This window comes from Squalius cephalus (assembly GCF_949319135.1).
Source record: "Squalius cephalus genome assembly, chromosome: 18".
In the NCBI taxonomy this organism is placed as follows: Eukaryota; Metazoa; Chordata; class Actinopteri; order Cypriniformes; family Leuciscidae; genus Squalius; species Squalius cephalus.
Genome location: NC_137139.1, coordinates 14,338,996 through 14,366,986, shown reverse-complemented (window position 1 = coordinate 14,366,986; position 27,991 = coordinate 14,338,996). Strand labels below are relative to the sequence as shown.

Sequence of the window (27,991 nt, the reverse complement as noted above, 5' to 3'; positions counted from 1 at the left end):
CCATTTTAAATAGTTTAGTCGGTTCGTTTGTTCGGATAAGATAACAAAACATAAAATAATTTGTATTATTTTAACGTACTAAAAATGAATTCAAACTAAATAGGTTAAATGGTTAGGTTTTTAAAAGTAATTTACTTTAATGAAAAATCGAGAAACATCGATTCATTGAAAAGATCCGACTCCAAAGAGCAACTCTTTTTCTTTTTTTTTGTGCCAGCGTCTGTTTATGTGGCCGCGCGTGCTCGTCATTTTACTTTCCCGCGTTATCAAAACACAACGGCTTCATACAACCGACAAACACGAAAGATATCTTTCTTTTACTAACGATTTTGAGTGACAATTGAGCATTTTCGTCTCGAACGATCAGCGTTAACTTCACATCATTTGTTAATAGATGTGAAAGTTCCTCCTGAAGTCCGTTGAAGCGTCAGTCATAATCTGAGGTAACGTTAACGTAAATTAATCTGAACACTAACGTTAGCCAACAGGCTAAACTAGTTACGATTTACTCCATCAAATAATTAGACAAATATTATCGCCTACAGCAATAATCTTTACTGTTATGTGTGTTATTTTGCTGTTTTTGCCACAGTCATTCGCTGCCTATGCTGTAGATGAGTCATTAACTGACTCAAAGTCCGCTAACAACATAATTTGATTAAAATATCGCATCCTAAACTAAACAAAGCCAAAGCACGCCGTTTAGTGACTTTTGTAGTTAATGTAATTTCGAGAATTAAAAAGACTGACATTTAGAAGACAGAAAAGTTCTCATCTTTCCTGGAATTGTATTTTCTTTGAATTGTGTGCGTCTGAGATCATATTTAATATCTTCAACATTTAAAACAGGTCATCGTCTGCGCATCATGGCACCTTTGCAGGACCATCAGGTGAGAAACAAACCCAAAAGAGCTGTTTACTTCACGCTTTATTTCTTGGAAAATGGATGTAACCTCTCACCTCTGTAATGCTTTTGTCTCCTGTAATTATACGTGATGATTTTTATTCATTTTATGCACAATACCACAAAGTTCAACTTATAATTTATTACTTAGGTGGAGAAACTGGTGGATGAGGCTTTCAAACACAATAATTTTCAGGCCCTAGAAAAATTTCTGCAAAATGAAAGCAAGGAGGAAACCTCTTTGAAATGTTCCAGACAATTCATGACCAAGCTGGATAAGCTGTTCAACAGGGTAAGTTATGTGTTAAATATTGCATTTGCATTGCAAATGTTTTATTTATTTTTTGAAATATTGATTCTTTTAATTTTTTTCACTTTAATATAAGAAGAGAAAGAGAAATGTATAACAAGAGAAATGTTAAGCAAATAAATTAAGATTTGATATACCTTTATCAGCACCGAGGTAGAGAATTAATGCGCTGTACAGAGTCAGATGGCAAAAGCTCGGACAGTTTTTGATTTCACTTTCACTTTAGGGAATAATTGACTGTGGTTTGAGACTCCTTCACCGGCATAACTCTTGTGCAATGTTTGTATTGCATGTGTGATATCCATGGGCTCGCCTTTGGGTGAAATATTTCAATGTGAAGTGACATTTTTCTTCATCACCAACCTAGCCCGCTAGGCTTGCAAAATGATGGAAAAAGATTCCAATTTCTCGCACTAATAAACAATTAAATAAATGATTAAATAAATAAGTAAGCCCTCCTCCCCCGTATTCACTAAAGCCTTTAAGTACACATTCTTGTACCTTTTTGGTCTTTTTGTCAGATTTTCAAAAACTTTTTTGCTTGAAATAAAAAATTGTAATTTGATTCATACCTGATACCTGATTTGTTTAATCGCTTATTACCCTTTAACAAAGACTTTTTTCAGAATCCCTATGGGAAAAATACTTCCGGAACCAACAGCACTGATAAAGTGCTAAACGTACTCTATTGTGTCTTCTTGCAGGAAATGGATCTTGGAAATGTGGACCATGCTTGTCTGGTTCTTACCGTTTTACACAAATATGGTGAGATGCTGGTGTTTCCAGGAGGTGGTGGAATATCTGTCATCGTCGCCCAGGGATTTGTTAAAAAGATAAGTGTATAATCAATGTTTCTGTTCTCTCTGTATGTCTATTTTGGTGAAAGAGAATAATATATTCATGGCTTAAAATGTATATGTTTACATGGTCCAGTGGTTCGAGAAGGCCAGAAAGCTGTGGGTGGAGGCAGGGTCATCAAGAAATGAGACATTGATAAAGCTGGCTGAGGACTTCTTTGATGCACTGATGGTTTGTAATGGCACATTTTTGAGATAAAAGGAAATGCATTTAAATAGTTACGTTTACATGCACCCAAATATTCTGTTAGTAATCAGATTGATGGCTTAATTGGATAGAAAAGCCTTCATGCGAACACCTCAGTCGTTCCGATTGAACTTAATCAGATTCGAAAATACCTTGCACACATGTGCAGTGCCATAATGCACTTAAATTATTGTTTATTTAGGCTATATCTTACGAACTGGTCAGTGGAGGAGACTGAATGTTTACTAAATATTTAGTAAAAAAGCTCTTCTGACAAATGTCAGCTTTCTTTTTAGAGATGTCATTAAGGCGAATTATAATCATGGACGATATTGTCATTGTGACTTTTTTCCATTTCTAAACGCCGCGACTGGGCTAAATATGTGAATCGGATTACAACATATAGGGTTTGCACTGTATAAACAGGACTTTGAATTTGAAATCAGGTAAACATACCTACTGAAAGCAATCACAAATGTCAATTTCTTTTGCTGCAATATGACTTAGCAAATGTAATTGAGTGCAAAAGAAACACATTTAATTAAGTTTTTCACTCGCATCCCATTCGACTACATGGAGAGGGCGGGGTTTATGATCTATTTTGAAGCCAATCACCAGGCAGCAATCAGAATGTTTTGACTTCACTTATCAGGATGTGTGTGGCACAATTTGTACACACACAAACACATATACTGTAATACATTAGTCTGATCTGTGATTTTTTTTTATTTCACCTCTGTAGGTTGTTCATGAAAGTTGTAAAGAAGGTGAGTGTTTTGTTCCAGATTTTCAGTATTTTGGAGGGAAAAAAAGACAAAAACTGAGTAGGTTGTATAGTGCATTCATTTAAATCTGTGTATTTCCTCAGGTACATGTGAAGTTACAGAAGCTCTGCTTAGTCACATTGGCAAACTGGCCTCCGATGCCCAAATAAACATCATGATCCAGAAAGAGGTAAGAGATTCAATACAGCTTAGCTTCAGTCACCATTAATATGCATGAAAGTAATCGTTTCGACCAAATGACAAAAACTCTTTCAACACCTCCAGTCATGACATGTCACATGAGCAGTGTTTACCCAGACTTTTCCAGAAATAGAAGACTGAATTACAGGAGGGAATGTATGAAGGATTATTATTTACTCTTAATGACAGGCAGCAAGGAAACTCAATGCTATTCTGGCAAAGATTCCCATGGAGCTGAAAAAGAAGAAGAAGATCTTGTCATCTCAAGAGGCCTCGTGTATGATGTATGTTTGATGATGATGCATTATCACTCTCCTGTTTCTTGAAGGATTCTTGAGTACTTACGTAACTATACATATAAAAGTTCCCATTTTGCTCCTGTGGACACATTTATTCAGGAAAGTACCTGTAGGGGTACAACTATGCTTGTATTTTAAATCTTTAGTCTGTTCTGTTTTTAATCAGAAATGACGTGGCCAGTCGAATCCTAAGAGGTGGAGGTTAGTGCAAAAATCCATTGTAGTGAATACTTGGGCAGATTAGTTTAGAAAGTGCGATTATAGAATTATAATTAAACACAAATTCAAAAGCACTCATATTATGACTGATTTTAGCTACATTTCTGCTGCTGTTTAGATTATGACCTGCAGGTGTCTTTAATGGAGGCCCTCTGCAGAATGACTTCACCAGCTCAGAGGAATGAACTAGCTGACTCCTGGTTTACCATGACTTTTGTCTCCTCTGCATTCAAGAAGATGAAGGATTCTGAGTTTGAGACTGTAAATATGCCCTGACATTAACAGAATTTTTTTTTTTTTTTTTTTGCATAGAATTTTGAAGTGTGTTTTTTGTATGTGTTTGTGACAGGACTGCAGGAAGTTTCTAAATATGGTGAATGGCATGCAAGGAGATGGGAGAAGGTACTTACTTAATGTCTTTTGACAGCTTTCTCTTTACAGCTTTCTCTTTTTTACAGATTGTATAACATGTCTTGATTTATCTTCTCACAGTGTGTACTCCTACCCTTGCCTGCAGGCATTTTTAGACAAACATGAGGTTAGTTTTCATATTTAGTATGGGACAAAGCCAATAGAAATGAGAATGGAAATACATACATGTAAATATCTGTATTATAATGTTTACAGCTGCTCATGCCAGAGGATGGGAATCTTGAAGCGTTCTGGATTGACTTTAACCTTGGAAGTCAAAGCATCTCTTTTTACTTCTGTGTGACTGATAAGGATGCCCAGGTAATGACTCTATAGTCTCTCAATCTTACATTTGACCTTGGAAAATAACTATAGTATGTAGGTGCAGTAAGCGATTTCTGAGAAATTCTGTTGATATTTGAAATCAACCCAAACAAACACCGCTCCCTACATTGCTTCGCCCCCAAATGCATGAACACGCAATGCAGGAGTGGATGTCTCTTTAATAGTGGTGCAACGGATCAGACAAAACTCAGGGTTTAAATTTTAGAATAAGAACAAATACATTAATTACATGCATAGATAAATACAATATAATAAAGTTACAAATAAAGTAAGGTCTAACAGTAGCCTTCAGGTACAGAAATGTTATAATTAGGCTGAATGTAAAATAACACTGTAGTGTTCACTGCATAAATTAAATATCGATTAATCTTTGTTAAAGCTGTGTTTTGTTGTTTGATTAGCATTAGTGACACAGACAGCAGCAGTTATTTATAGGCTGTTGTAACTTTAAGACCTATCACTTAAGACATAACCGACTGTGTTTATGAGAATGCTTGCCGAGACGGGTATTTTGTGTGTCGGTTCAAGTGCAAAGAGATGCGAAAAAGGAATCAATTCAGTGTTCGTGCACTGTCTGAAATGTGCCTCTGTGTGCTTAAATTTAATCTTTAACAGTTGTTGTTTTTTTGGAAGAAATGAATAAATGTGTGAACATTAGATGTATCTCCCTCCTGCCAGGATGGCCAGTGGAACACTCTGTGTATTGCTGAAAATGAGGTCCACAGTTACACAGTAGAAGGTAGTACAATCAACATGGTCTCTTTAAAAAGATCCTTTACAAATGATCTCGAAACCCACAAAAACAATAGTTCTGGATCCATATCAATCTTTCTAAGTATTTGTTCTAAGCTGTATATGAACGACACATCTGTCTATATTTGACTTCACAGAAGAGAGCGGCAGAAAGACTCTCCGTCTGGTTCTGACTGAGCCTGTCAACATCGACAGCTTAGAGGGCTCCAGAGTCTGCATCAAATTCAGCTCTTCTCTAGACATCCTGCGAGCCACTGAGAATGTTTATGGTCAGGCTAAAAACAGGGTGAGGGATGTGGCTGATGTTACTTTAAAAGATCACTGATGGACCTGCCTGTACATGAAAGGACAACTTTTAAGATATATAAATGTCAAGAATCAGATCTAATCAGAATATTTATTTTAGTGTATTCAGTGCAAACCCCAATCTAACAATATCAATGAGATAATCTTCAGTAAATCTTATGCACAATGTTGTTTTTTAAAACTTTACAGCAGAATGATTAGGCCAAAACTAAATTAATGGATTGACATGTTGATTGATTGATTAATGCATTGATTAAATTCGTGTTTTTATGTGGTTATTAGGATCGCATCATTTACTTGATAAGCCTTTGAGCAGATGTACAGCCTTAACGTCTGATTAAATCTGCTAAGGGGAATGAAACGCTTGTATGTGTAATGACTTCTTTAATGCAACTTTCACACAGCATATCAACATTCATGTGTCCCCTTTTGCTTTATGTCAGACATCTGTTAGAAAGACCTCTATTGCGAAAACACCTGTTCACATCAATCTAAGTTCACAGGAAAGTTCACAGGTGAGTAAATATTAAAAGATGCTTTTGAACATCTTCCTAAGGTCAATTGTGACATTGCTTTTATCTTTTTTTAACAAGAATTTAACTCTGACGGTCTGTGTTAAACTAACAGGTTTTTGTTCCTGAAAGTCAAGAGTCCCCCTCTCTGCGTGTAGAGGGAAGTGTATCATCAGTGAGGCATGGCATTCCCTGCCAGTTTCTTGCACCTCTAACACCAGATACAAACAATCTCCCCCAACAGGTAAGACAAGATGCTCACAAAATAAACATTTGAATTGTCCATTTTAGGATGCCTGTAGAGCTTTTATTGAGCATAATGATGTTTTGTGAGAGCTTTGAATTGAATTAGTTTTCTGGATTCCATTTTAATGGTTTAATTAATTTTTAAAAGTCAATTATTTAAGAATCAATTCTATTACCCCAAACCCCCCCCCAGAAATTCTGTGTTGTGCATTTAAAATTTTCTGGCAATCAAATAAGGCATAAAACATTAAACTTTTGTTGTCAAGCAAAGTGCTGCACCACAGAGCTTTACTGTTAAAGGTGCTCTAAGCGATGTTGGGTGACGTCACTTCTTGTTGACGTTCAAAGTATTGTCAAACAAAACGGAGGCAAGACTCCCTCCTCCTCATACGCGCACTAACCCCCCAAACCCCACCCCAAAATCCTTCTTGTCGGTTATTGGCTGGAACAGTTTGTTGTGTTTCGTGGTGCGGGTTAGCCCAGTTTGTTTTTCTTGCTGTTTGTGGAGCCTGTGGTGTCTACAGAGACCGCGTTTTTTTACAGTGTGTTCAGGGGACAGGCAGCTAGCGGATAGTGAGGAGATGTTTGCTGTATGTGACAAAAAATGTTTTGGCCTAAAAAACGTGTGACATCGCTTAGAGCACCTTTAAAATTACAACATGGAACAAAAATTGTGATTATTCCTTAAAAAAATAAAGTTTTAACAATTGTTATTATTATTAGTGTTAGTATTATTATAACATTGAGATGAAGCTAAATTCTACTGTAAAACACAGGGCTCAACGCTAAGGATTTTTTCTACTGGCCCGGTCGGGGCAGTGGTTAAAATGGCCCCATAACAAAAAATGAATAAAGTAAAAGAAAAGAAAATGGGCCTATAAAAATAAGCATAGTTTTGTTTTCGTTATTTTTGATACATGTAACCATAATAAATAAGGTTATGACACCAAAAGCTACTAGTTTAAACAGTAAGTAATAAAATATAAAAATTAAAAAATAATATCAAATTACGAGCAATAGCACAAACAAATACAACAGAACAAACATATAAATAAAATAAACTGTGCTTTTCAGGTTTTTCATGTAGGTTAAAACAGGAGATTTTCAGGTACAGAAATTGTAATCTAATGTATAACTATGTAACTATAGATCAACCTTTATTAAAGTTAATCAGCAAAATGCAGTTAAAGATTCATAAACAATGTTTTGAAATGTTGAAAAGTAAACAGTAGGTATTTAAGCAATGGATCGCAGTGACAGTTTGGACACACACACACACACATTCCAGCATTACAATCTTGACATCGCAGCCTGTTATTATGCTGCGTTCACACCAAACGCGAATAGAGCGTCAAATTCGCGTCTAGTTCGACGCTTTAACATTTTGAATCCATTCGCGCGTCCAAAGCGAAAGCGAGCATTTGAAGCGAAATAGACGGGCGTTCAGAGCTATGACTCTACTACCCCCTGTTGCGTGAGCGGTGTATTGCATTTCACGCATCGCCCGTGACGCTTGCGTCTGCTTGTGTCCACTGTTTTGACTATGAAAGGGAGCGCATCGCTCACGTTGCTCGCGTTGACTGTGTAACGGCCCTATCACGATGACACTCTCTCATAGATCAATGTTCCCATTATTATACTTTATTTGTAGATAAAGGTCTATGCAGGGGTTTTCCTGCATTGAATTTTTTTTGGTGGCCGCTAAAGCGAATTCTTGTCCCACCAAAGTCTTATTTGATCGGTGAGTGATGTAGCATTGAATGACTGCTTCGCTTGACAGGGCGCATATAAGAACGAGCAGAGAGAGAGAGAGAGAGCCCCGGCTGCGCGCGTGCACTCTCACCGTCTTCAAAAACCACGAGCGCTGTCTTGCTCCCTCTCCCTCGCGCATATTAATCAAAATCAATTGCCACGATAGTAAAAGGTCGGAAGACCTAAGTTTCACACGGAGCATTTGTGGTTCATGTAGGTTGTCTACAAACCGGAAGGTTGGTGGTTCAATCCCCGGTTCCACCTGACCAAGTGTTGAGGTGTCCATGAGCAAGACACCTAATCCCGACGAGCTGGATGGCGCCCTGCATGGCTGTCACCGCCGTCGGTGTATGAATGAGTGAGTGAGTGAATGGGTGAATGTGAGGCCAATGTGAAGCGCTTTGGTGGTCATAGGTCTGTGAAAGAGCTATACAAATGCAGTCCATTTACCCTTTGTGCGATGTCCTAAACTGCAGAGATAATCACACAATGGCTACACGTCCACTAATGGCACATCCGATTTGCGAACGAATGACTCCTTTGAACTGATTCACTTTAATGAATGATTAAAACAACTGATCTGGCCAACACTGAACTCACGAGATGTCTGAATTGGTGTATAACATCAGTAACACTTTACAATAATGTTCCATTTATTAAACTCTAGTTACCGTATTTTCCGGACTATAAGTCGCTCCCGAGTATAAGTCGCATCAGTCAAAAAATGCGTCATGAAGAGGAAAAAAACATATATAAGTCGCACTGGACTATAAGTCGCATTTATTTAGAATATTTTTTCAGAAAATCCAAGACCAAGAACAGACATTTAATCTGGAAAGGCAAGTTATTCAACTACACAGTAGCACACAGAACAACAGGCTGAGTAACGTTAGGTGTCCGGTATGTTAACGCAACACATTAACAGTTATTCAGCTACACAATAGCATAAAGAACATATACCTGGGAGGCTGAATAGGCTAAATTAACATAAGCCAGCGAGTCCAACAAGCAAGTTACCAGTAAACAAGTTCACAAGCTTCCGCGATCTCATTCCACATCATTTTCTTCATCCTTGGTGTCGCTTCTGAACAACTCCGCCAACTAGAGCGCCCTCTCGCAGCTGTAGACGGTAATGTTTTCTTTTGGTTCATCTCAGTCTGAATTAATTTTGATATATAAGTCGCACCTGAATATAAGTCGCAGGACCAGCCAAACTATGAAAAAAAGTGCGACTTATAGTCCGGAAAATACGGTAACTACTGCACATTAGTTAACATTTACTATTAATAAACTGCACTACTACAGCTACTACTGCTACTAATAGCCTACATAATTGAAATCAAAAGTTATATTTGTTAACATAGTTAATGCACTGTGAAGTAACATGAACAAACAATGAACAGCTGTATTTTTATTAACTAAGATTAATAAATACAATAACAAATGAATTGCTCATGGTTAGTTCATGTTAGTTATTAGCCTAATACATTAACTAATGTTAACAAATCAAACTTTTCTTTGTTTTTTAACAACAAACCTCAGGCCAAACCTGAGTTGCAACGTCACTACATGCATTCACTATATGTATGCTGAGATTTCCGGCCCAAGAACGGATTGTAATCTTGCCGTGCCGTACCAGGCTCAAGTGGAAATATAACTCAAACTGTTCCTTACCATTCTTAGAACCATTCAGCTTGACAGTGGAGAAGTGGCTTAATTAGCTTCATCAGGGGTTAATTATAGTTATGTTTGTTTATTTGACCGTGTATTCCAAGTAGGCTTGCTACGATAGTCTGTGTTACCGGTGTTCAGAAGCAACAACGGTTACATCACTTGCCCACTGCAAAACCGCCATCAACCGTCGATTTGATTTTTTATTTATTTATTTTTATATAAAATCATTTAGTTCAGTTAGAACAAACACTATTAAACTGAAGGTGTCTGCTTAAAGGGGTCATATAATGGTACATGCACTTTTACAAGTTGATTGTACTGAAATGTGTGTTGGCAGTGCCTGTACACAACCATCATAAAATGATTAAAATCCATCCAGTGGTTTTTTTAAATCATCTTATATGTTTCCCCCTCTCCTAAATCAAACCGTTCGACCGTGTGACGTCACACGGTCGGACGCCCCTCCCACAATGGTGATTGACAGACCCGTTTCAACACAGACCCGCCCTTGTGAGCGAGCTGTCAATCATAGCCCGCGCCAACCGGCGCGTTCATTGCTGATAGCTGGAGCACTGTCTATGAGCAGAATGGCGTCTAAGCAATTGTGGTGTTCTTGGGTGTAATAACGAACACAGCAGTCATTTTGATGTTCCTAAATCCGAACCGCTGAAGACAGTGGCTGAGTTTGTTTTCGAAGGGAATATTCCCCACAACGTCAATGCTGTCATGTTTGCGCGAATCATTTCACCAGACTGCTTTACAAACGAGGGTCAGTATAAAGCTGGTTTTACTAAGAAGCTGCTCCTGAAAAAAGGATCAGTACCAACTATTCGTGTTCCTGCTGAACCTCCAGAAGAAGTGAGTGAGTGTAACGTTTTATTAACCTTTATATTAATCTTTATATTAATCTTTGCGTATCGCTTGCTGCACGTTTCACGATGAATGCGGCTATTTTTACACTCAGGGTACATTACAGCATGTTTTCTATGTATGACGTTCTCAATATAATTCATAATCCCATGTTTATAATAAACAACGTGTTGTGGTTATTGTGTTATTGTGTTACAAACGGTGTACGCACAGAACAGAGGGGCGGGGTGAGCAAAGCTCATTATCATTTAAAGACACATGCACTCAAACGGCGTGCTGAAAACAGAGCTGTTTTTGATCAGGTAAAATGAGTATTTTCTTACAATACTAATGAGAATTTTTTATTAAAGTATATTACAAACTTTTAATTTAGACCCTAAAGAATCATATTAGCTTGTACAAAAATGACATTATATGACCCCTTTAATAAATCATGAGCTGAACGAGAATCGCAGCACAGATCAGCAGCAGGAGTCAGGTTTCATTCATCACGAGAGTGAGGAGCTGACTGACAAGGTGACGGCGGAATATTTGGTGTCAAGGCGAAATGTCAAAGTGCTTATTTAAGCGAATTTGTCATTGCACTGTTTTGTTGTTGTGTTTTTCATGAAGAATAATAGGCAATCCGCCCCAAATTGGCGCTAATTTAATTTACGTACGGCCGCACGTGTCCACGGGCACGGAGCGAGCAGAGCAGAGCGAACGTTTTTAGTTCATTCCTATGGAAAAAACGCTTGGTCTATTCTGCTCGCTCGCACATTTTATGTTTGCCTTTAAATTAGTGATTTAACCCCCCCCCCCCCCCCCCCCCCGCCGGTGATACCGGTATTACCGGTGTTGTCACACGTCGATTAACCGGTGGGAAAATATCCTCACCATCACATCCCTAATTCCAAGCGAGTTATGAAATTAGATGACCTGTATAATTAACTTTGGTGAACTTTTGTCCTCATTTACCCCGTTGAAGTTACAAGTTTGTATTTTTTCCCTTGAAGCTTTTAACAGCTGAAATATGGTTGCATTGACTCACCTCTGTTAAACCTCTGTGTGCACGTTAATGGTATCATAGTGGTCAGAGGTCTCTTGTTCTCCAGAGCTAAGAGCACAAGTCTCTTTTTCTCAGATGGCAACGCCTCTTCAGATGAAGGCATCCACGGTGCGTCCACAGGGAAGCTGTTCCTCCAGTTGTGTGCTTTCTATAGGTAGGTCACTAAGCAGTTTATGACTTTATCTGTAAGAAAATCTATTCCCGCCTTCTTGGATTTCCAGAGTAAGAGTGTGTGTACTCTAAGCTCTGTTTTACACATTTTAAAATGTTTAAAGGAATGCCTTTGGTTGAAAACAGGGCCTAAAACTAACCTTTTGCCACACCTGCCAGTGGCCTGTGACTTAAGAAAATTTCCCTGCGAATAAATATGTTTTACCAGCCATGAAACTGTTTTTGCCAATATAATAATTTAAAATAAAAAAAATAAACATTTAGATACCTATTCCAGTTCCGATACCATAGCTAAAACTACTAGCCTTACTAATATAAAACATTACTAAAGATGAGTAAACAGTCAGTAATAAAATAAAAATAAAATTTCAAGCAATAGCACACATAAATACAGTAGAACAAAAACTGAAATGAACAGTGCTTTTCAGGGAAGTCTAACAGTAGTTTTCAGGTATAGACCACGGAGATAAAGTAATCAAATGTAAAATAACACTGCATAGTATTTACTGGATAAATTAAATATAGATTAATCCTTAATAAAGTTACAAAAGTTATTCAGCCAAGAGCATTAAGGGATTTGTCTTTGTCCTTTGTTGTTTGATTAATGTTAAAAACACAGGCAGCAGCTGGAATATTAGGCTGCTGTCACTTTAAGACCAAATGCACAGATCCAATTTCTGATACTGTACCTAATACTGATACATTGTCATGATGCATTGTCTTTCTCGACTGTTTATGCTCACTTAAGCCATAACAGACTGTGTTTACTTGGATATTTGCCGAGACTGGCTTTTTTTTAAACACAATTTTGTGTGAATTTGTATGTTCAAGCGCAAAAGAGCTCAATTCATTATTCGTGCGCTGTTTCAGACACTGCTTTCTAGGCATTGTTTTCGCACAAAAAAAATATCTTCCCACAATGCACGCGAGTAATGAATCGAGTTCTCTTTTGAGTATTATTGCACTTGACTATTTAAATTGGCAAGGCTCAAACTTTCGTGACGATGCAGCACTGGCCCATCAACTTTCTCGAGCGTCATTCACGTTTGTTCACGTTCATGTTCTCACAACATTGTATTGTTAGGATTCATAAAAATGTTACCGGCCATCTGGTGATTGACATCGTTTCATATACTCGCCATATATTACGCACATTTGGCGCTTGGCCAGTGTTAATTTTAGGCCCTGGTTGAAAACAAGTAAAGCTCTGGAGTGTTGTCGATTACCACACACAATAAAGATCATCTCTTACTGATGATGAAATTACTGTAACACATAGCCACCTTTAGATTTTTATGTAATTTTTTACGTTTTGCAACTGGCTTGGTCCCTTTTTTCTAGTGACAAAGCCAATGGTGAAACCAGCTCTTCAGATGATGAGCTCTTCAGAGAGGAAAAAGGAAATTGAGCTTAGAGACCTCATGATGTCCAAAACATCTCTATTTTTTCACTGTGAGAACAACCAGAAGAAGGCCCATGTAATTCAAGCACAGGTATAACCTTTATAGACAGTTTCAGATATTTCAAATCTTCTCCAACCCTGCTGATAAATCCAGCATTGATGGTCACCAGCATAAGGTATGTTTTGCATCCTGGGACCAGCATGGGTTGATGGCTTGATGGTCCCCAGAGTGGGAAGCAGGTGTGTTGGTGGACCGGCTACACCAGCTCAGTTGGGCTTGAGATCCACCAGCTAGACCAGCACTATACCAGCTCTAACTAGCATAAACCAGCCTGGACAATATGAAGTTCATGCTGGTTTATGCTGGATTTTTCAGCAGGGTAGTTTATACTAATGCAGACTAACAAATGGAGAATAGAGTTTATGAAACACAGTTAAACTAACAAAGCCATATACTGTACATGTTTTGGTAATATCAGTGAATCTTGTGTGTGTCTAATTAGTCAACCCCTGCTGCCCAGAATGAGGACCAACAGAAAATCCAGATCGTTAAGGCTAAAGGAAAAAAGTACCGCAAGGTGCTCTGAATTTTATTTGATTGTTTTTTTTAGTAATAGTACTTCATATGTTATTTTATTAATTGTTCATTTTGTGCTTTCTGTTTTTTACTCCTTTTTCTCCTCTAACCCTATAAAAACATGTTTTCTGCAGAATATTCCTGTAGACAAAGTAGTAGAGATGGTGCAAGCTGACAAAGAATGTGAAGAGAACACTTTTGGTATTTAATGAACTAAGCTTACTAAGGAAATGCCAGTGCTATTAATAACATATTTGAATGTTTTTAACCTTATTTTATTTCTTTTTGTGAAAGATAACAGCATAGTCCCAGACTCCCAACCTGTGAGAAAGGGTAGCTCATTGTGAGTGTATTTCTATTGGCATTTCGGTTACAGTTTCTCAACTGTTTAACTGGGTAATAGAATAACAGTACGTTCATTGTAGAGAGGACTCTAATCTAATGTATGTCAATCTGTTACTTCTAACAATTCAGTTCACCGGGTCTCTGGAGCTTGAACTCCAGCAAAATGAGAATCTCTGTATCTGGATCACTGCTGGCATGGCAAAAAGATAGCTCTAAAAACTGCTCTGTATCAGGTGAGTGAACAGATAGAAGAGTGTTAAGGTGATTATTTTGTAAAGTATGTTGTATCAGCAAATATACATTACATGGTACTCTTGAATACTCAATTGTGGTCAATCTTGGCATCCTGCAGGCAAGGTTTTTTTTTTTTTTTTTGGTATTATGCTCTCTATACTATAATTGACAGTTAGAACCACTTTCCAACATAACTGTGCTAGTTTCATGTCTCTTATCACTTGGTGGTCTCCTTCTCATAATAAAATATATACAGTCATTTTTACTCCTCCATCGCTTGTGTTGTCTAATGTTTTGCTTATGAGCCAGTTCTTTTGGTCCTGAATCAGTTAAAAAGAAAACACTTGGAAACACTTTTCCTGATATGTTGTCTTTATATGAATCAGGTGGCTTTGTGTAACCTTGCATTCTGTGTAATCATCTCCAGATGGTAGTTCTCATCCCCCACCTCAGCGTCTGTCCCCGGCACAGTGTGCACCGAAAACCCTGACCCATAATCAGCTGCAAACCCAGCTCACTCAGAGATTGGAGGAAGTGCTGAAGGAGCAGCAGGGTACAGATGGCGGTGCAGCCCAGAGAGGCTCCTCACTGGAGCCCAGACCTGCAGGTCAAGAGAAAGAGAAAGTGGAGAAGTCAGTGAGGTCCATGCCTGCTAGACCTACACAACAGAGAAGGAAGAGTGGCAAAGTTCAGGGCGATGCATCAGACCATGAGAATGTGAGACTCTTTTAGTTCAAATAGATGCCTTTATGTTATAAAGACTTATTGTTATTAGTGTATGCTAAGGCAAGCATTACTATTACTTGGAGATGATTTGTTCTAGGCACACTGAGATGTGGAACTTACAGCATATGGGTGATGCAGGTTTGAATCAGGCCTTGTGGAAAAAGAAGTGCACTTAAATGCATTGAATGTGCACTTATAGTGTAATTCAAATCTTATATATAAACGTAAATATTAACGTATTAAACGTATATATATTTTTACTTGCAGATTATATATATATATATGTATTAGGGGTTGCACGACTACTGATTTCTGCTTGTCGATTTCTTATCAAAACAATTCTTGAGTTACTCGACTACTCGTGGTTCATGCTACTGTAAATGAAAAGACATGAAATAGTTCTTAACAATAAATGTTTATCAATTCATAGCCTAATGCAACAAAGAAAACAGGAAGGTTTATTATATTGAACTTAGCCTTTGTTGTTGATGTTCTGAAGGTGGCATGTGCAACAGACGGAATGGTGAAGATGATTTCCAGTCATTACAAGAGAAGTGCCAAAGCAGCATCCCCTGACCCTGGCGCCCAGTTTAACATTGCATCTACAAACAGGTGACACAGACAGACCTTTCACTCACGCTTCACCTTTTCCTCTGTTCTCACGTGCAATCACAGTGTTACCTTCACTTTCAGATATCTGTTCAATAAGAGTAGCCATCCATCCTCCACTGTAAGTCATTTAGAAAGACATATTTGTAATGCAAGTTAATAGATTTAGTTGTATAAATATGATGCTATCTAATCAATGTACCTTTTTTCTTTCCCACTCATCATGTTACAGGAGAAAACTGCTGCCAAGAGTTCAAGTTTGCTCAAATCCAAGAGGCCAACCCAGAAGCTTGAGTATTGCATTTTACTGACTTCACTCCTTTAAAATAGGGACAGTTCGTTCGAAAATGGCTGTTATAAATAAATTAATTTATTGTTTGGTCTCTTCAGAGATATTTATGCATTTACAGAGGACACGCCAAAAATTAGTGTGGTAAGGACACCCATAGCTGAACAAAATAAATATCATTAAATATATAGTCTTTAAAAATATGATAATAATTGTAATTAGTTATTAATTTTGTCCTCTTCAGAGAAAGAAATCCTCTGATTCATCCCGAGTGGAAAGCAGGTAATTCTGTTCATTTATAATAAAATAAAAAATAGCCCCCTCTAGTGTTCAGTAGTTATGTGGACAGTTAAAATCTCTCCAAAGAAACCCTGCATATTTGTGGACAAGTGACTGCTTATTATTTTATGATGTATTTTATTGCATATTTGCAAAGTTTTTGTTCTTTTTTCTTTTAGTGCACTAAGTAATTCTCCAGCTTTCTCCAAGTCTGCTAAGAAACCTCAGCTTCCAAAGGTTTCCCATTTCTTAAATTATTTGTGGATGGCCACTTGATTTAATATATCCCTATCAAAAATCCACATTTAATACTTTTGTGTTTGTTACACCCCTAGGTTGCTACGACAAATGTGAATAAAAACCTGTTCAGTGATACGGACACAGACAATATGACAGAGATTAGCTGGTTAAACTCTGCCAACAGGAAACCCAAACCCAAAGTGGCAGACTACAGCAGGCAGCCAGTTAAACCCACCTTTCCATCAGCTGACTCTGCATGTATGTTACACCCATCACTATATTTTAGAGAAGAGATGTCTTATGCTGGGTACACACGGGCATGTGTATGTGATGTAGCCCCAATTTTCCCTTGGTTACAGTTTTGTGGATATCACAGACAAATGCCTGAAATCTGTGGCAAATTAGTGCTCGTTCATGTAAGTGTCTCAATCTCATAGTGTGTACAGTATGATCAAAGATACGATCTGATAGAAGCATCGATGCCCGTAAAGCATGCTCAAAATCTGGACCTGTCTGTGACTGAGAGTCATGCAATGTGAAATATGTCTTGACAGGAAATTACTTAGCTAATGAGAGAGAATGATACAGGGCAAGGGAAGGTTCAGGGGGAGGAGTCATAGACCTGCAACAGAACTTAAACAAGCATGGCTTCTGTAAGCAGTCATTCTCTTATTCATATATATATATTTTTTTTCCGCTGCAAATCACAAGCTTCTTGCGTACATCATTTTAACAAGAACAACTCCTGTCTCGCGTGTGAATTTACGTTATTTCCTGTATCTATTCCTGTATCTATGTGTTTGCTTGTGAAATGTAGTTTGTAGACTAGACAGAGTTGTCTGCGATTCTTCCTATTGAAATGTTGTGTAATGTGTGACCCCCCTGACGCTGATCCTTCCTGTAATGTGCACACAGCAGCAACTTAATGGTACCTCAGACAGTCGTGTAGTGTAAGAACAGCAATCCGACGACTTTGAAAATCGTGTGATGTGTACCCATCTTTACATCTCCAGCTGTAGTTGTTAACTCTTGTTTATCATCTTTATTACAATGAAGATGGGTGGCAACTTTATGGATAACTACTTCCCCTCCCTCTTTTACATCCTCCTGCACCAGATAATCTCTTACACTTTCATTTTATTTCAGTTAAATCGCCATTTACACCTTTGCCTTCGCCAAAGCCAAAGCCAGTGAAAGAACAAATCAAGCCAAAGCGGGTAAGAACAAGGCCAACAATTTCACAAATTATGTCTTAAAGGAGCCATATTGTAGCTCTTTATTTTTCACTTTTGTAATATTTGCACCAAAAAAAGGGGGAAAAGTCTGTGACCCTTACTATTTTACGGATAAGATGACCTCTGTTATGATTGGTTAACCTTTCTGCATGTGAAATAAGTAAGAATGCCCTTGTCAAATTGCTACATAGGTGGTGTTTATTGGTAAATATGGGTGATTTTGTGCTCATAGATGTAATGTCATAAGCAGGACTCATTTCTGAATTAAGCGTTTTTACAGCTTAGTTTAGTCTGAATATGAAAATCTGAAAATGACCTTTTATTTCAGAAGAGCAGTCCTATTTTCAATTATATTTCCCTTCCTGTACATAAGTTTGTTACACTTTTATGAATGAGTAGTATTATGTGTTTTTAAACTCTCTGATAGTAATCATTCCCTTTTCTTTTGGATTGGGTGAATAACAGAAGAGGCAGAAGAAAGTGGCCGAACAGGAGGATAAACGGCAGCCAAGCATCAAAAATAAGAAAGCCACAGGACGACCTCAAAGAGCTGCAGCCTTGACCAAAACCTACAGAGAGCCGTCTGACTCAGACGACCTGTCCAGCCTGTCAGAGAGCGAAAAAGCACCACCCCCTAAGGCATGTGATTTTTCTCTATTAGCAAAGTTAGTTCAAGCGGATCTTCATTACTGTGCGTTCACACCGCCGGCGGCGAGAGCGTCAAAGTGGCCGGAAGCCATTCATTTTCAATGAGCCGGCGGCGAGCTCCGGCGAGGGCGGCGCGGCGCGTCTTGGACGGCGAGAGCGGCGAGAGGAGTTGAAAACAAGTCAACTTTATGGTAATAAGCTATGACGCGGTTCGGCGGCAACCAGCGGCAACCAATCGGAATGTAGAAGTCCTCCGCCTGGGAGGAAAAAAATCACACATTCTAATCTACGTCAGAGCGTCCCCGAATCTTTCTACGGCGTCGGTGGCAGGGCGGCGAGAGCGAATTTTGCCGCTCTCAACGGCGGCGGTGTGAACGTACAATAAGTGTTAATGCCTTCATTGAAGACTTTGAGAGTCTAGATAGACTAATGATAACAGTCCTGATGAAATTTGTCTTGTTCTTCTCCAAATAGAAAAAGGCAGTTGTCCGACCAGCAGCGTTTCAGCAGACTGTCCCAGCTCAAGCCACAGGACGAGAACAAATGAGAGAGAAAACATCTGTAGAAGTAGCCAGACGACCAATTGAGACGAATGTGCTGAAAAAGGCAGAAAAGGCCGTTGTGAAGATTCAGCAAGATCAGAGGAATGATAAAGGCAAGAAGATGTCCAGTCCAGAGCATCTCACGGTGAAGAAGACCTCATCTGCTCAGGGGTCCGCTAGAAGACAGAAAGAATCTTGGGCTGCAAGATTGTCTTCCACATTTGCCACGCCTCCCTCCATTGAGAGGATGAGATGTAAGAATTAAACTGCTTTAAATGAGTTTGTATAATTGTATGGCTATTAATCAAAATGTTAATTTGTCAACTTTACAAGTCAGGTACATAAATCATTTAGTTAATTACCGATACTGAATCACACTAAATTGAATAAATGGACATCCTAGTACAAAGACAACAATCTTTTGTAACCACTGTGTAACTTACATTTTATTTTTCTCTATAGCAGGTGAAAAAATAACCAACTTGAGATCCAATACTACACCTCTCCGTTCTCTGTCTATCTCTCCAATCGAAGCTGACTCTTCTCCACTAGAGCCTCTCAGTCCTCTCAAAGAAATCCAGGCCCCCTCTCGCTGTAAAACACTAGGGAAAAAAGGTGCTGTGAAACCTCCTTTCTCCATAACACCTGTTTCCACAACCTCCAGAGGCTGTAAGAAGAATCGACCTGCTGCTCAGGTAAACAGGAAGCAACCGTAGGGCAGGTTTCCAAATCATATTCATAGATAGATCAAGTACTAATGGGCTGCATTAAAGCTCTTAAGTCTCATTTCATTGGAAGTTCTGATCATACAGTTGTCCCAAAAAGTATTTGGACCACAATAAAAAAAAAAAAAAAAAAATGCTGAATAAAAGATTTAATATTTCTTCTTGAAATTACTTTTAACTGGTTCCAAATGACAGTAAAGACATTTATAATGTTACAAAATATTTCTTTGTAAAAAAATAATGAAAGGTTCCATAAAAATATTAAAACTTCAACAAAATGATATACACATAGGTAATACAACATATTATATATAATTGATAATAAGAAAAGTTTCTTGAGCAGCAAATCAGCAAATTAAAAATTAAAATGATTTTTGAAGGATCATGTGACACTGAAGCAGTGCTCAACACTAATAATTTTATTTCTACTGGCCATATTGGTATTTCCTAGTATTCCCTCACATTCTATTGAATAGATAGGAAATCTTCTGATTTTAATAAGAACACATTACCTAACGAGTCAGCATCTGAAGTCTCTCTGTACATTCTTACAATGTAAATGTCCTAAACATTAAATGGTTATTTGTTTAAAGTTGGGAATTTGCCCTGCTTATTAAAAGTTAAGTTCATGTTCACTACAGTAGCGAATATCAGAACAGCTGATGGATGAGACACCTCAGCATTTATATATTTTTTTAAATGTCAGAATGACAATGATTTCCAAGAGTCTGAAGTGGATGTTGGTCAACAAAAAGACATCAGGAAAAAATATTTACTCTTCACAACTTATTCAGAGAAATGACGGTGACTGCTTATGGAGTTAAAGACATGAAGCTTTATTTCCAAGAATTTATACTGTCACTCCGAGCCAGATGATGCATGGTAAAACTTTTTAATAGTATAGACTAGTGCAATTTAGTAATAGGGGATTGTGTGTATTGTAATATTTCATGTAAATTTGAATCAATTTCTGCTAATAATCCCATATATGTTCATGCTTAATTACATACATAAATCTATTTTGTGTTAGTTCAGTTACCTGTTTCAGCAGTGTTCTGTAGACACACCTATTTTAATGATTTCCATATCTATATAATTTCTTTAAAATGAATGCCACATAGTTTGATCATTTATAATGTAATACAATGACATTCATGCATTTTAAGTGTGGCATAAGTATCCAGATACTTTTTAGGGCCACTGTAGGTACAAATTCCAGTGTGCTTTGAGTCTTTATTTTAGCATAAAAACTGCTCACACCATTTTACTTTCTTGCTCACACATCTATATATTGTCTTTGTTATTAAAGACTCTCTAAAATGGTTAGTACAGTAGTCAACATTTGAAGTGGATCAAAAAAATGAATCAAAGTTGTCCTAAGACAAGAACGGCTATTGTTCAAATTCATGTATAACTTTGATGAAAGGTTTTGATCCACTGTATGTTAATGTAATGCGGTTGTTTTCAATCCTGCTCCTGGGGAACCACTGCTTTGCACATTTTGTATGTCTCTTATCTGACACACTCAGCTCAGTTCATGGATCTCTCTCCTAATGAGCTGATTATCTGAATCAGGTGTGTTCAATAAGGGAGACATAGAAAATGTGCAGAGTGGTGGGTCTCTAGGATCAGGATTGAAAGCCACTGATGTAATGCAAGTTCACCTCTGTCCCACTCCTGCAGGTTGAGCTGAGTCCGGTCCACTCATCACTGACTTCAACTCAGCCCCTCATCATCAGAGAGAAATGCACCCTGTCCTCCCCAATCATCTCTCCTGACCTCCAGGAGGAGCACAGGGCTGACATGAACAGAACCAGCCCAGCATCTTTTGGAAGGAGGTCTGTCATTTCTGTGACAATGAGCCAATCTTCTCGCCTATCTGTGAGCAACATTGCCATGATGTGCACTGAGCTAGAGGTACAGGTTTAACAGCTTATTTCTAAGCACAATTACACTTTGGATAGTAGTACATTTCTGTAACACACACTTCATTCTTGTACGATTAACAGAAAACACCAGCAAGCAAGCAAGGAAGTAAGGCTGAGAGACCAGAATTTAAGTCAGGTGAATAGATTTTTAATTAAGTTGTGGTTTTGTGTCATTTATTAGTATACAAATATAAGCATCTAATGTATTCATTGTGTCAATTGCCAATCAGGTCCGTCCTCAGCCATCCACAAGCATCTCATCCGGTGCCAGTCTGCTGATTTTTCAGAGGGAGATGAGGACAGTGAGGAGGACAAAGAGAATAAGGCACCTTCTCCCTCTCAGATAGCACTGAAAATGAAGCCCAGAAAGCTGTTCGTGCCTACTGATAAACACTGGACTCCTAGTAAGGGTAATTATCACCTTTTAAAAAGGATTATGTGTCGTCCTAACTAGGAATTATGTGACAAGTTTCCGGCCTTGAGTATTTTCTTCCCTTATAAAAATACCAGCCATTCAAAACATATTTAAAGGTTGTAGTGGATTTTTCCCTAAACCTAACTATCTGGGTCTCGTCTACAAATCGACGTCCCCACTCAATAATAGTCACCTAACTAACTTGTTCCCCTAAACTAACTTACTTCCTAAACTAGCTTCCTGCGCAGGAGTAAATCGACAAACAGACCTGCAAATGTCCTTTAAATGCTTTAATCACGGCCAGGAGATCTTCCCGAGCAGTTCTCAGGGAATCTCTCCCAAGAAGTAAGGCCAGAGGATCTCAGACAAATTCCATTGAGAATCCCACCGTAAAACACAGATACAACAGTTTTTATAGAATCAAGAAAACAAAGACTAACATGTCACCTTCAATATGATTGGTTCAAAAGCCCCAACCTTTTTCCTCTGTCACTGGCACAAGCAATCTCTGTTTTAATGATGACTTCATTTGTTAATCACAAGATTCTAACAGACTGTCTAGTTTCATTTCCCAAACTATGTTATTTTTACACACACACGCACACAGTCAAAGTCACAAGTTTTCCATTTGTTTCATACAATACATCATGTTCCCATGTCAGATGTTAAATAAGGTTAGATGTTAGAAACATGGTTAGTTTAATATACAGTTTAAAATTTCTACGACAAGGTGCAATAGGAGATTACATCTCTAATAAGAGGTCTAAATGTATTTTTATAAATATCCGCTGTGTAAGTCGTAGGGCCATTAAATGTTCATTCAATCATTGCATCCGGTCCGAATGAAATGATACCATGTATTCCCCGTGTGTCAACGTGTGTTTGCATACCACTGCGAAGCCTGTTCGTGCAGACATCATACGTCATCAGCACGTTTCACGTACGTACGCTGTGCAGACAGAGTGAGAATGGCATGCAAACAGACAAGTGGAAAGTATCTACATTTCAGTACATTTCTGTATCTGACAGTATAGTTCTATGTACTGACTTTGCCCTATGCAGATAATTCAGTGAGATTCGACTGTGTTGATGCTATGTCCTGAAATCGCATATGAGTAAAGCTGAAATACAGTGCTATCTTTCCTTATGTCAACGGGTCAATTGACCTGTCATTTCACAATCACTTGTGCATGCAAGCAATCGCTTCTGTTTCTCCGCTCACTGTACTGTAAAGTTTTCTCACCGGTGAATGACGCATGATGTAATCCAATAACGTTGTCACTGGTCGTCTCGCTTCTGGTCTGTGCGCGTTCATGTGTTTTGGAGGAGGCGTGGCTTTGAATGGCGATTTGCAGGAAGGATGGGGATCGTATGACTTCAATGTTAGCATTTCCCAGATCATCTATTGCACCTTTAATCATTAGCCATGTAAAACGAGATTTTGGACCAATGAGATTTAACCCTCTGAGGTCTGAGCTGTTTTCTGGGCCCTGGAGGTGTTCTGACATGCTCTGACATTTCTGGTTATTTCTGTTACTTGTGACATTTTCATGGCTAAAGTCTAATTACACTGTATTCAGCACAAACTCTGCTACAATAATATATCAGCAGCATGTATGTAAAAGTTTGTAGTTTTGAGATAATGACATTTATGCGTGGTTTGTGAAAATACAAAAAAAAATTCTCACTGAAATAAGGCCATGAAACCCCTACTGATTATTTCTTCACAAGACTTTTGAAAATTGTATGACGTAGCCTAGAATATTTGCTCTAAAACTATGTGAAAATCACCCTGACTGCTCATTCAGAGAAGACAATATATTGATTTAAAATTTTTACGACGTGTTTTGTGTGAGAAAGCAATATGCAGAAGCTCATTAATATGTATGGATTTTCTCACCTGAGAAAGACAAAGACACTCCCTAACGGCCCTATTAGGAGCTATCAGGCCCCTATCATTCTGAGCAACCTTGCACAATACTGTAAATGAGGAGATTTAAAAAAGAATGGCTTTTAGATTGTTTGATTTATTTACACAACATAATCCAAATAGACACAACAAATGGAAAAAAAACACTTATTGAAAGACAGAGATCTTTGTGCCATTCCTAAAAACATTGTACATACCTTTCATTTCCAATGTGTTTGATTTTCACTTTACCATGTTCATGTTCCAGAGACTCATGTGAATGTTGAAGTCGGCAGGACTCAGTGGCATCTGGGCCCTGAAAAAAAAGTGAACATACTGATATCAAGAGAAAGGCCTGCACGATTTTGCAAATAAATATTAGATTTTTCTTGTTAAAATTGCTTTTTAAAATTCACAAAATACACACACACAAATGTTTCCAACAAATAATATAATGAACACCAGGTTTGTTGTGCCTTGTAGGCATAAGCTATGCAGTGCTGGGTAAAATAATAATAACAATAGATAGCAGTATAAATCTTCCAAAATATTTCAGTAACAACCAAGCTAGAGAAAAATATATTGATTATCATGTTACTTCAAATGTTTCCATTCGTTATGATGAAATGAAATGAGATAATAGTAAAAACATGAAGCCGTTTGGTGTGTTTTGCTTTTCAAATTTTCAAATGATACATTCAAACGCGATCGCGCTGCAAAATCTGATACATTCAAACGCGATCGCACTCAAATATAAAACATTATGGTTACCATACATATCTACGTTTGACCAGATATCCACAAACACAGTAGGCTTAACAGTAAACACGGGTCTAAATATTATAATACTACTTTTACCATGCTGTGTTTTATTATAGAATATAAAAACATCCTCGTGTTGAACACGTATACAAGCACTGAAAGGTTGCCTATCATTCTAGTTCACATTTCACATTTCATGTTTCTGTCTATATATACATGTACAAATATGAAATTAGGCTTAGTTCATGTTTTTACTCCAAACTCATTTCATAACATACATTTTAATCTGGCACAACCAGTTTAACATGTCTTACCTTAAAAATCTTCTCATCTTCAAATCGCGTTTGAAGTAAATCCGAGGCAAATTCAAGGTAAACAGCACAGCACAGCACAGCTTACAGTCGTCCAAACGCGATGAAAAGGAGTAAGTTACGAAGTCTCTGCTTCTTTGTTTTGAGGTGATGAGGGCGTTTACAGGTCTGCGTTTCTCCGCATGGATCATTTGCATGTCAATCGCTCGTGCGTATTATGAGTGTACACAAATAAAAGAAGACATTTAACAGTTTTGAATGATGTACAATATAAGTATGTAAAATCAAAATCAACAGAGTATTTTGCACTGATATAAAAAAAAACGAGCAGATCACGCCGGCGTGATTGCCGACCTCAGGGGGTTAACTGTAGGCAGAGCTACCCAGCATGACACGGCGAGGATAGAAACTAAGCAACCCTTGTTGAAGATGGGGTTTATTGTTTTGATATATGTGATGTAGTCTCTAATATAACACACAGCACATTACTGGATATTTAGGTTTTGCAGTCAGTTTAACTGAATGTGCTTCTCATTAACTTTCCCAGACACGTATATATCCAAATCCTGACTCATCAGGCACTGTTACCGGTGATTCTGCTGGGAAAATTTCCTGATTAAGAAACTAGCCCAGATTTGTTTGATTCAGTGAATGACTTTGTGTTTCTGTGCCTCAGGCCCCAATATTAAACAGCTGGTGAAGGATCAGAGCAGCTCAGAGGAAGAGGATGAGGACATAGTTGCAGACAATGGAAGAAGAGAGAAAAGTTACCAGAGAGGCCTGAATAAAAGGGCCAATGAAACAACAATCTCCAGTAATAAGAGACTCGAGAGAGAGTGAAAGAGCTCACCAAGGCTGCATTTATTTGATCAAAAATACAGTAAAAACGCAATATTATTAAAGTTTTTACAAATTAAAATAACTGTTTTCTATTGTAACATTTTTCAGGATTCTTTGATGAATTGAAAATTCAAAAGCAGCATTTATTTGAAAGACATTTTGTTACATTATAAATGTCTTTACTGTCACTTTTGATCAATTTAATGCATCCTTGCTAAATAAAAGTATACATTTCTTCAAAACAAACAAAAAAATCTCATAAATAACGAATGGTTCAGAAGCTCAGCTGTACTGATTTTAAATGTGCTGAAGTGTGACTAATGTGTGTGTGTGTTTCCTGCAGCTGAGGAAGTGGAGACGCTGTCATCTTGTACGAGGTCCAGTTGCAGGCATGCTAGTGTGGAGGCAGACATCGACCTGACCCAGCCTGATCAGGAGGTGGGCTTTATCTGCCATCAGTTCAGCTCAGGGATTAAGAGGAAACTCAAGGTGCTATTCATCTCACTTTTCTCACTAAACAACCATTCAAGGATTCAAACCCGCTGCATTCAACAAGTGTTTATTCGCCTTTTCCACTAACTTCTCTTGTGTGCTTCTCAGAATCACTGCAGGACAATGGATCTTTACACCAGACAGTCTTTAAAGACCTTACAGCAACACATGTCCTCTGTCAGTGTCCAAGTACACCAGTACAGGTCAGACATGACCCTCGACTTAAAAGAGGTCAGAGTTTCTGCCTTCTGGCAGATTTGATATTTACCTCTTCTTCTTTCTTTGCCTGTGTCCTCCTTATATAGTTCTCAGAGGCTGGAGAAAGTGAAACAGGTCCTGCTGGGTGAAATAGAAGACCTGGAGCAAGACGACATGGCTTTGAGGAGCATGGAGGAGGAACTGACCGTGAGTGTGCTGACTTGCCAAGTGCCTTGTAATAAGAATAATAAAAAAATGAACTTATATGTAAATGGCCTCTGACTTAATCAAATATTTGCAGACTTACTGGCAAAAGCAGACCTTGGCCTTCCATACATACCAAGAGAAAGGAACCAAGAGGTGAGAATATAACAGATGAATGCCATCGATTTCCTAGCTGTCATGTAAATGTAATCACAATACCTGTTTATGACTACGCAACAATCTGTGGGTCGTTCTGGGTTGTAGTAACAAACAGGATTTCCCAGCCATTCACAGCTAAAATGCTGCAAGATTTATGTAATGCTGCTTATTTGTTCACTCTGTAGTGTTATAATGGCAAGGATCTTGTGATTTCATTAGAGCTTTGAAAAAGGGCTGCTAAAAAGACTAGATTTTGTTGTTTCAGACTACAGAAGTTAAAAAGCACGGTTCAGACTGATGCGCATGATTGTCTAGAGTATGAGGATCAAATCTTCTCTTTGGAGGTGAGGATCTGAATCTGTGGGGTCCAGAATGGTTTGATAATTGTAGTTATTGGGTTATAACAACTATATGTACTGTTCAAATCCATTTTAAGCATTGATTGTCTAGATTAGACATTTCTTTTTTAAACAAGGTTGCTTCTGTCGCAGGTGTCTTTGATGAAGAAAAACATGAAGTCAGTTCAGGAGCGTTTCTTCAAAGAAATGGTGAGAAAGAGCCCAAGGGCAGATATTTAATACTTAAATTCACATAAATTTCTTCAGGACTGAATTACATTTTTCTTGTCTTTGTAGCAAGATGAAGATTTGACAAGTGTGCGAAGAGGACTGCAGTCCTTGTTCTTCCCAGATCCATCCAGGTTCTGACCGGAGTAAAAAAAAACACCCTTTTGAAAACTATTTTATTGAAGCCATTCTTAAAATATGTTTGTATGCTTTGATGTTATTAATGTTACGTTCTTTTAAATTAATACTACTCAAAAGGTTGAATATTTTACTTTGAATATACTTTATGCGGTTTATTCTGGTCTCCTTGAAAAACTTTTTTTTTTTGGCTGTATATGGTTTTTGTGCGTATATTTGCTTGTGATTTTTAATGTGAATAATGAATAGTTATGAAAAGTGTCTCTAAAACTAAGTAAATGTTATAGGTGTTGTAAGAACTAATGCATTTATTTGTAACAATCCACCTCATAAAAATCTTTAGATTTATGTGCGCAGAAATTAAAAAGTGGATTCTGGATTCTCAAACC

The 27,991-nt window shown here is 37.9% G+C and overlaps 1 protein-coding gene across 1 annotated transcript; it reads left to right on the top strand.

Moving 5' to 3' along the window:
- Nucleotides 1-249: 249 nt before the first annotated feature.
- sycp2 (synaptonemal complex protein 2) lies at nucleotides 250-27,742 on the top strand. The gene is made up of 46 exons (XM_079849010.1): nucleotides 250-443; nucleotides 850-890; nucleotides 1,056-1,196; nucleotides 1,919-2,049; nucleotides 2,141-2,243; nucleotides 3,001-3,025; nucleotides 3,127-3,212; nucleotides 3,413-3,507; nucleotides 3,689-3,723; nucleotides 3,860-4,002; nucleotides 4,091-4,143; nucleotides 4,234-4,279; nucleotides 4,369-4,473; nucleotides 5,176-5,236; nucleotides 5,388-5,536; nucleotides 6,000-6,071; nucleotides 6,184-6,312; nucleotides 11,734-11,812; nucleotides 13,171-13,322; nucleotides 13,735-13,809; nucleotides 13,943-14,009; nucleotides 14,103-14,151; nucleotides 14,283-14,386; nucleotides 14,815-15,104; nucleotides 15,613-15,725; nucleotides 15,807-15,843; nucleotides 15,955-16,016; nucleotides 16,113-16,155; nucleotides 16,256-16,293; nucleotides 16,470-16,527; nucleotides 16,626-16,788; nucleotides 17,677-17,747; nucleotides 18,231-18,404; nucleotides 18,888-19,209; nucleotides 19,418-19,650; nucleotides 21,364-21,597; nucleotides 21,690-21,744; nucleotides 21,839-22,018; nucleotides 25,682-25,819; nucleotides 26,189-26,334; nucleotides 26,446-26,540; nucleotides 26,643-26,742; nucleotides 26,837-26,895; nucleotides 27,164-27,242; nucleotides 27,390-27,446; nucleotides 27,534-27,742. Exons 2-46 carry the CDS (start codon nucleotides 867-869, stop codon nucleotides 27,603-27,605), a joined length of 4,743 nt encoding a protein of 1,580 aa, XP_079705136.1. The 5' UTR covers nucleotides 250-443; nucleotides 850-866; the 3' UTR covers nucleotides 27,606-27,742.
- Nucleotides 27,743-27,991: the final 249 nt, after the last annotated feature.

Coding starts and splice junctions, on each gene's coding strand:
- sycp2 (XM_079849010.1), top strand. CDS start 867: ATGGCACCTTTGCAGGACCATCAG. Junction 6,072..6,183: donor GTTCACAGGAAAGTTCACAG/GTGAGTAAATAT, acceptor TTAAACTAACAG/GTTTTTGTTCCTGAAAGTCA. Junction 6,313..11,733: donor CAAACAATCTCCCCCAACAG/GTAAGACAAGAT, acceptor TCTTTTTCTCAG/ATGGCAACGCCTCTTCAGAT.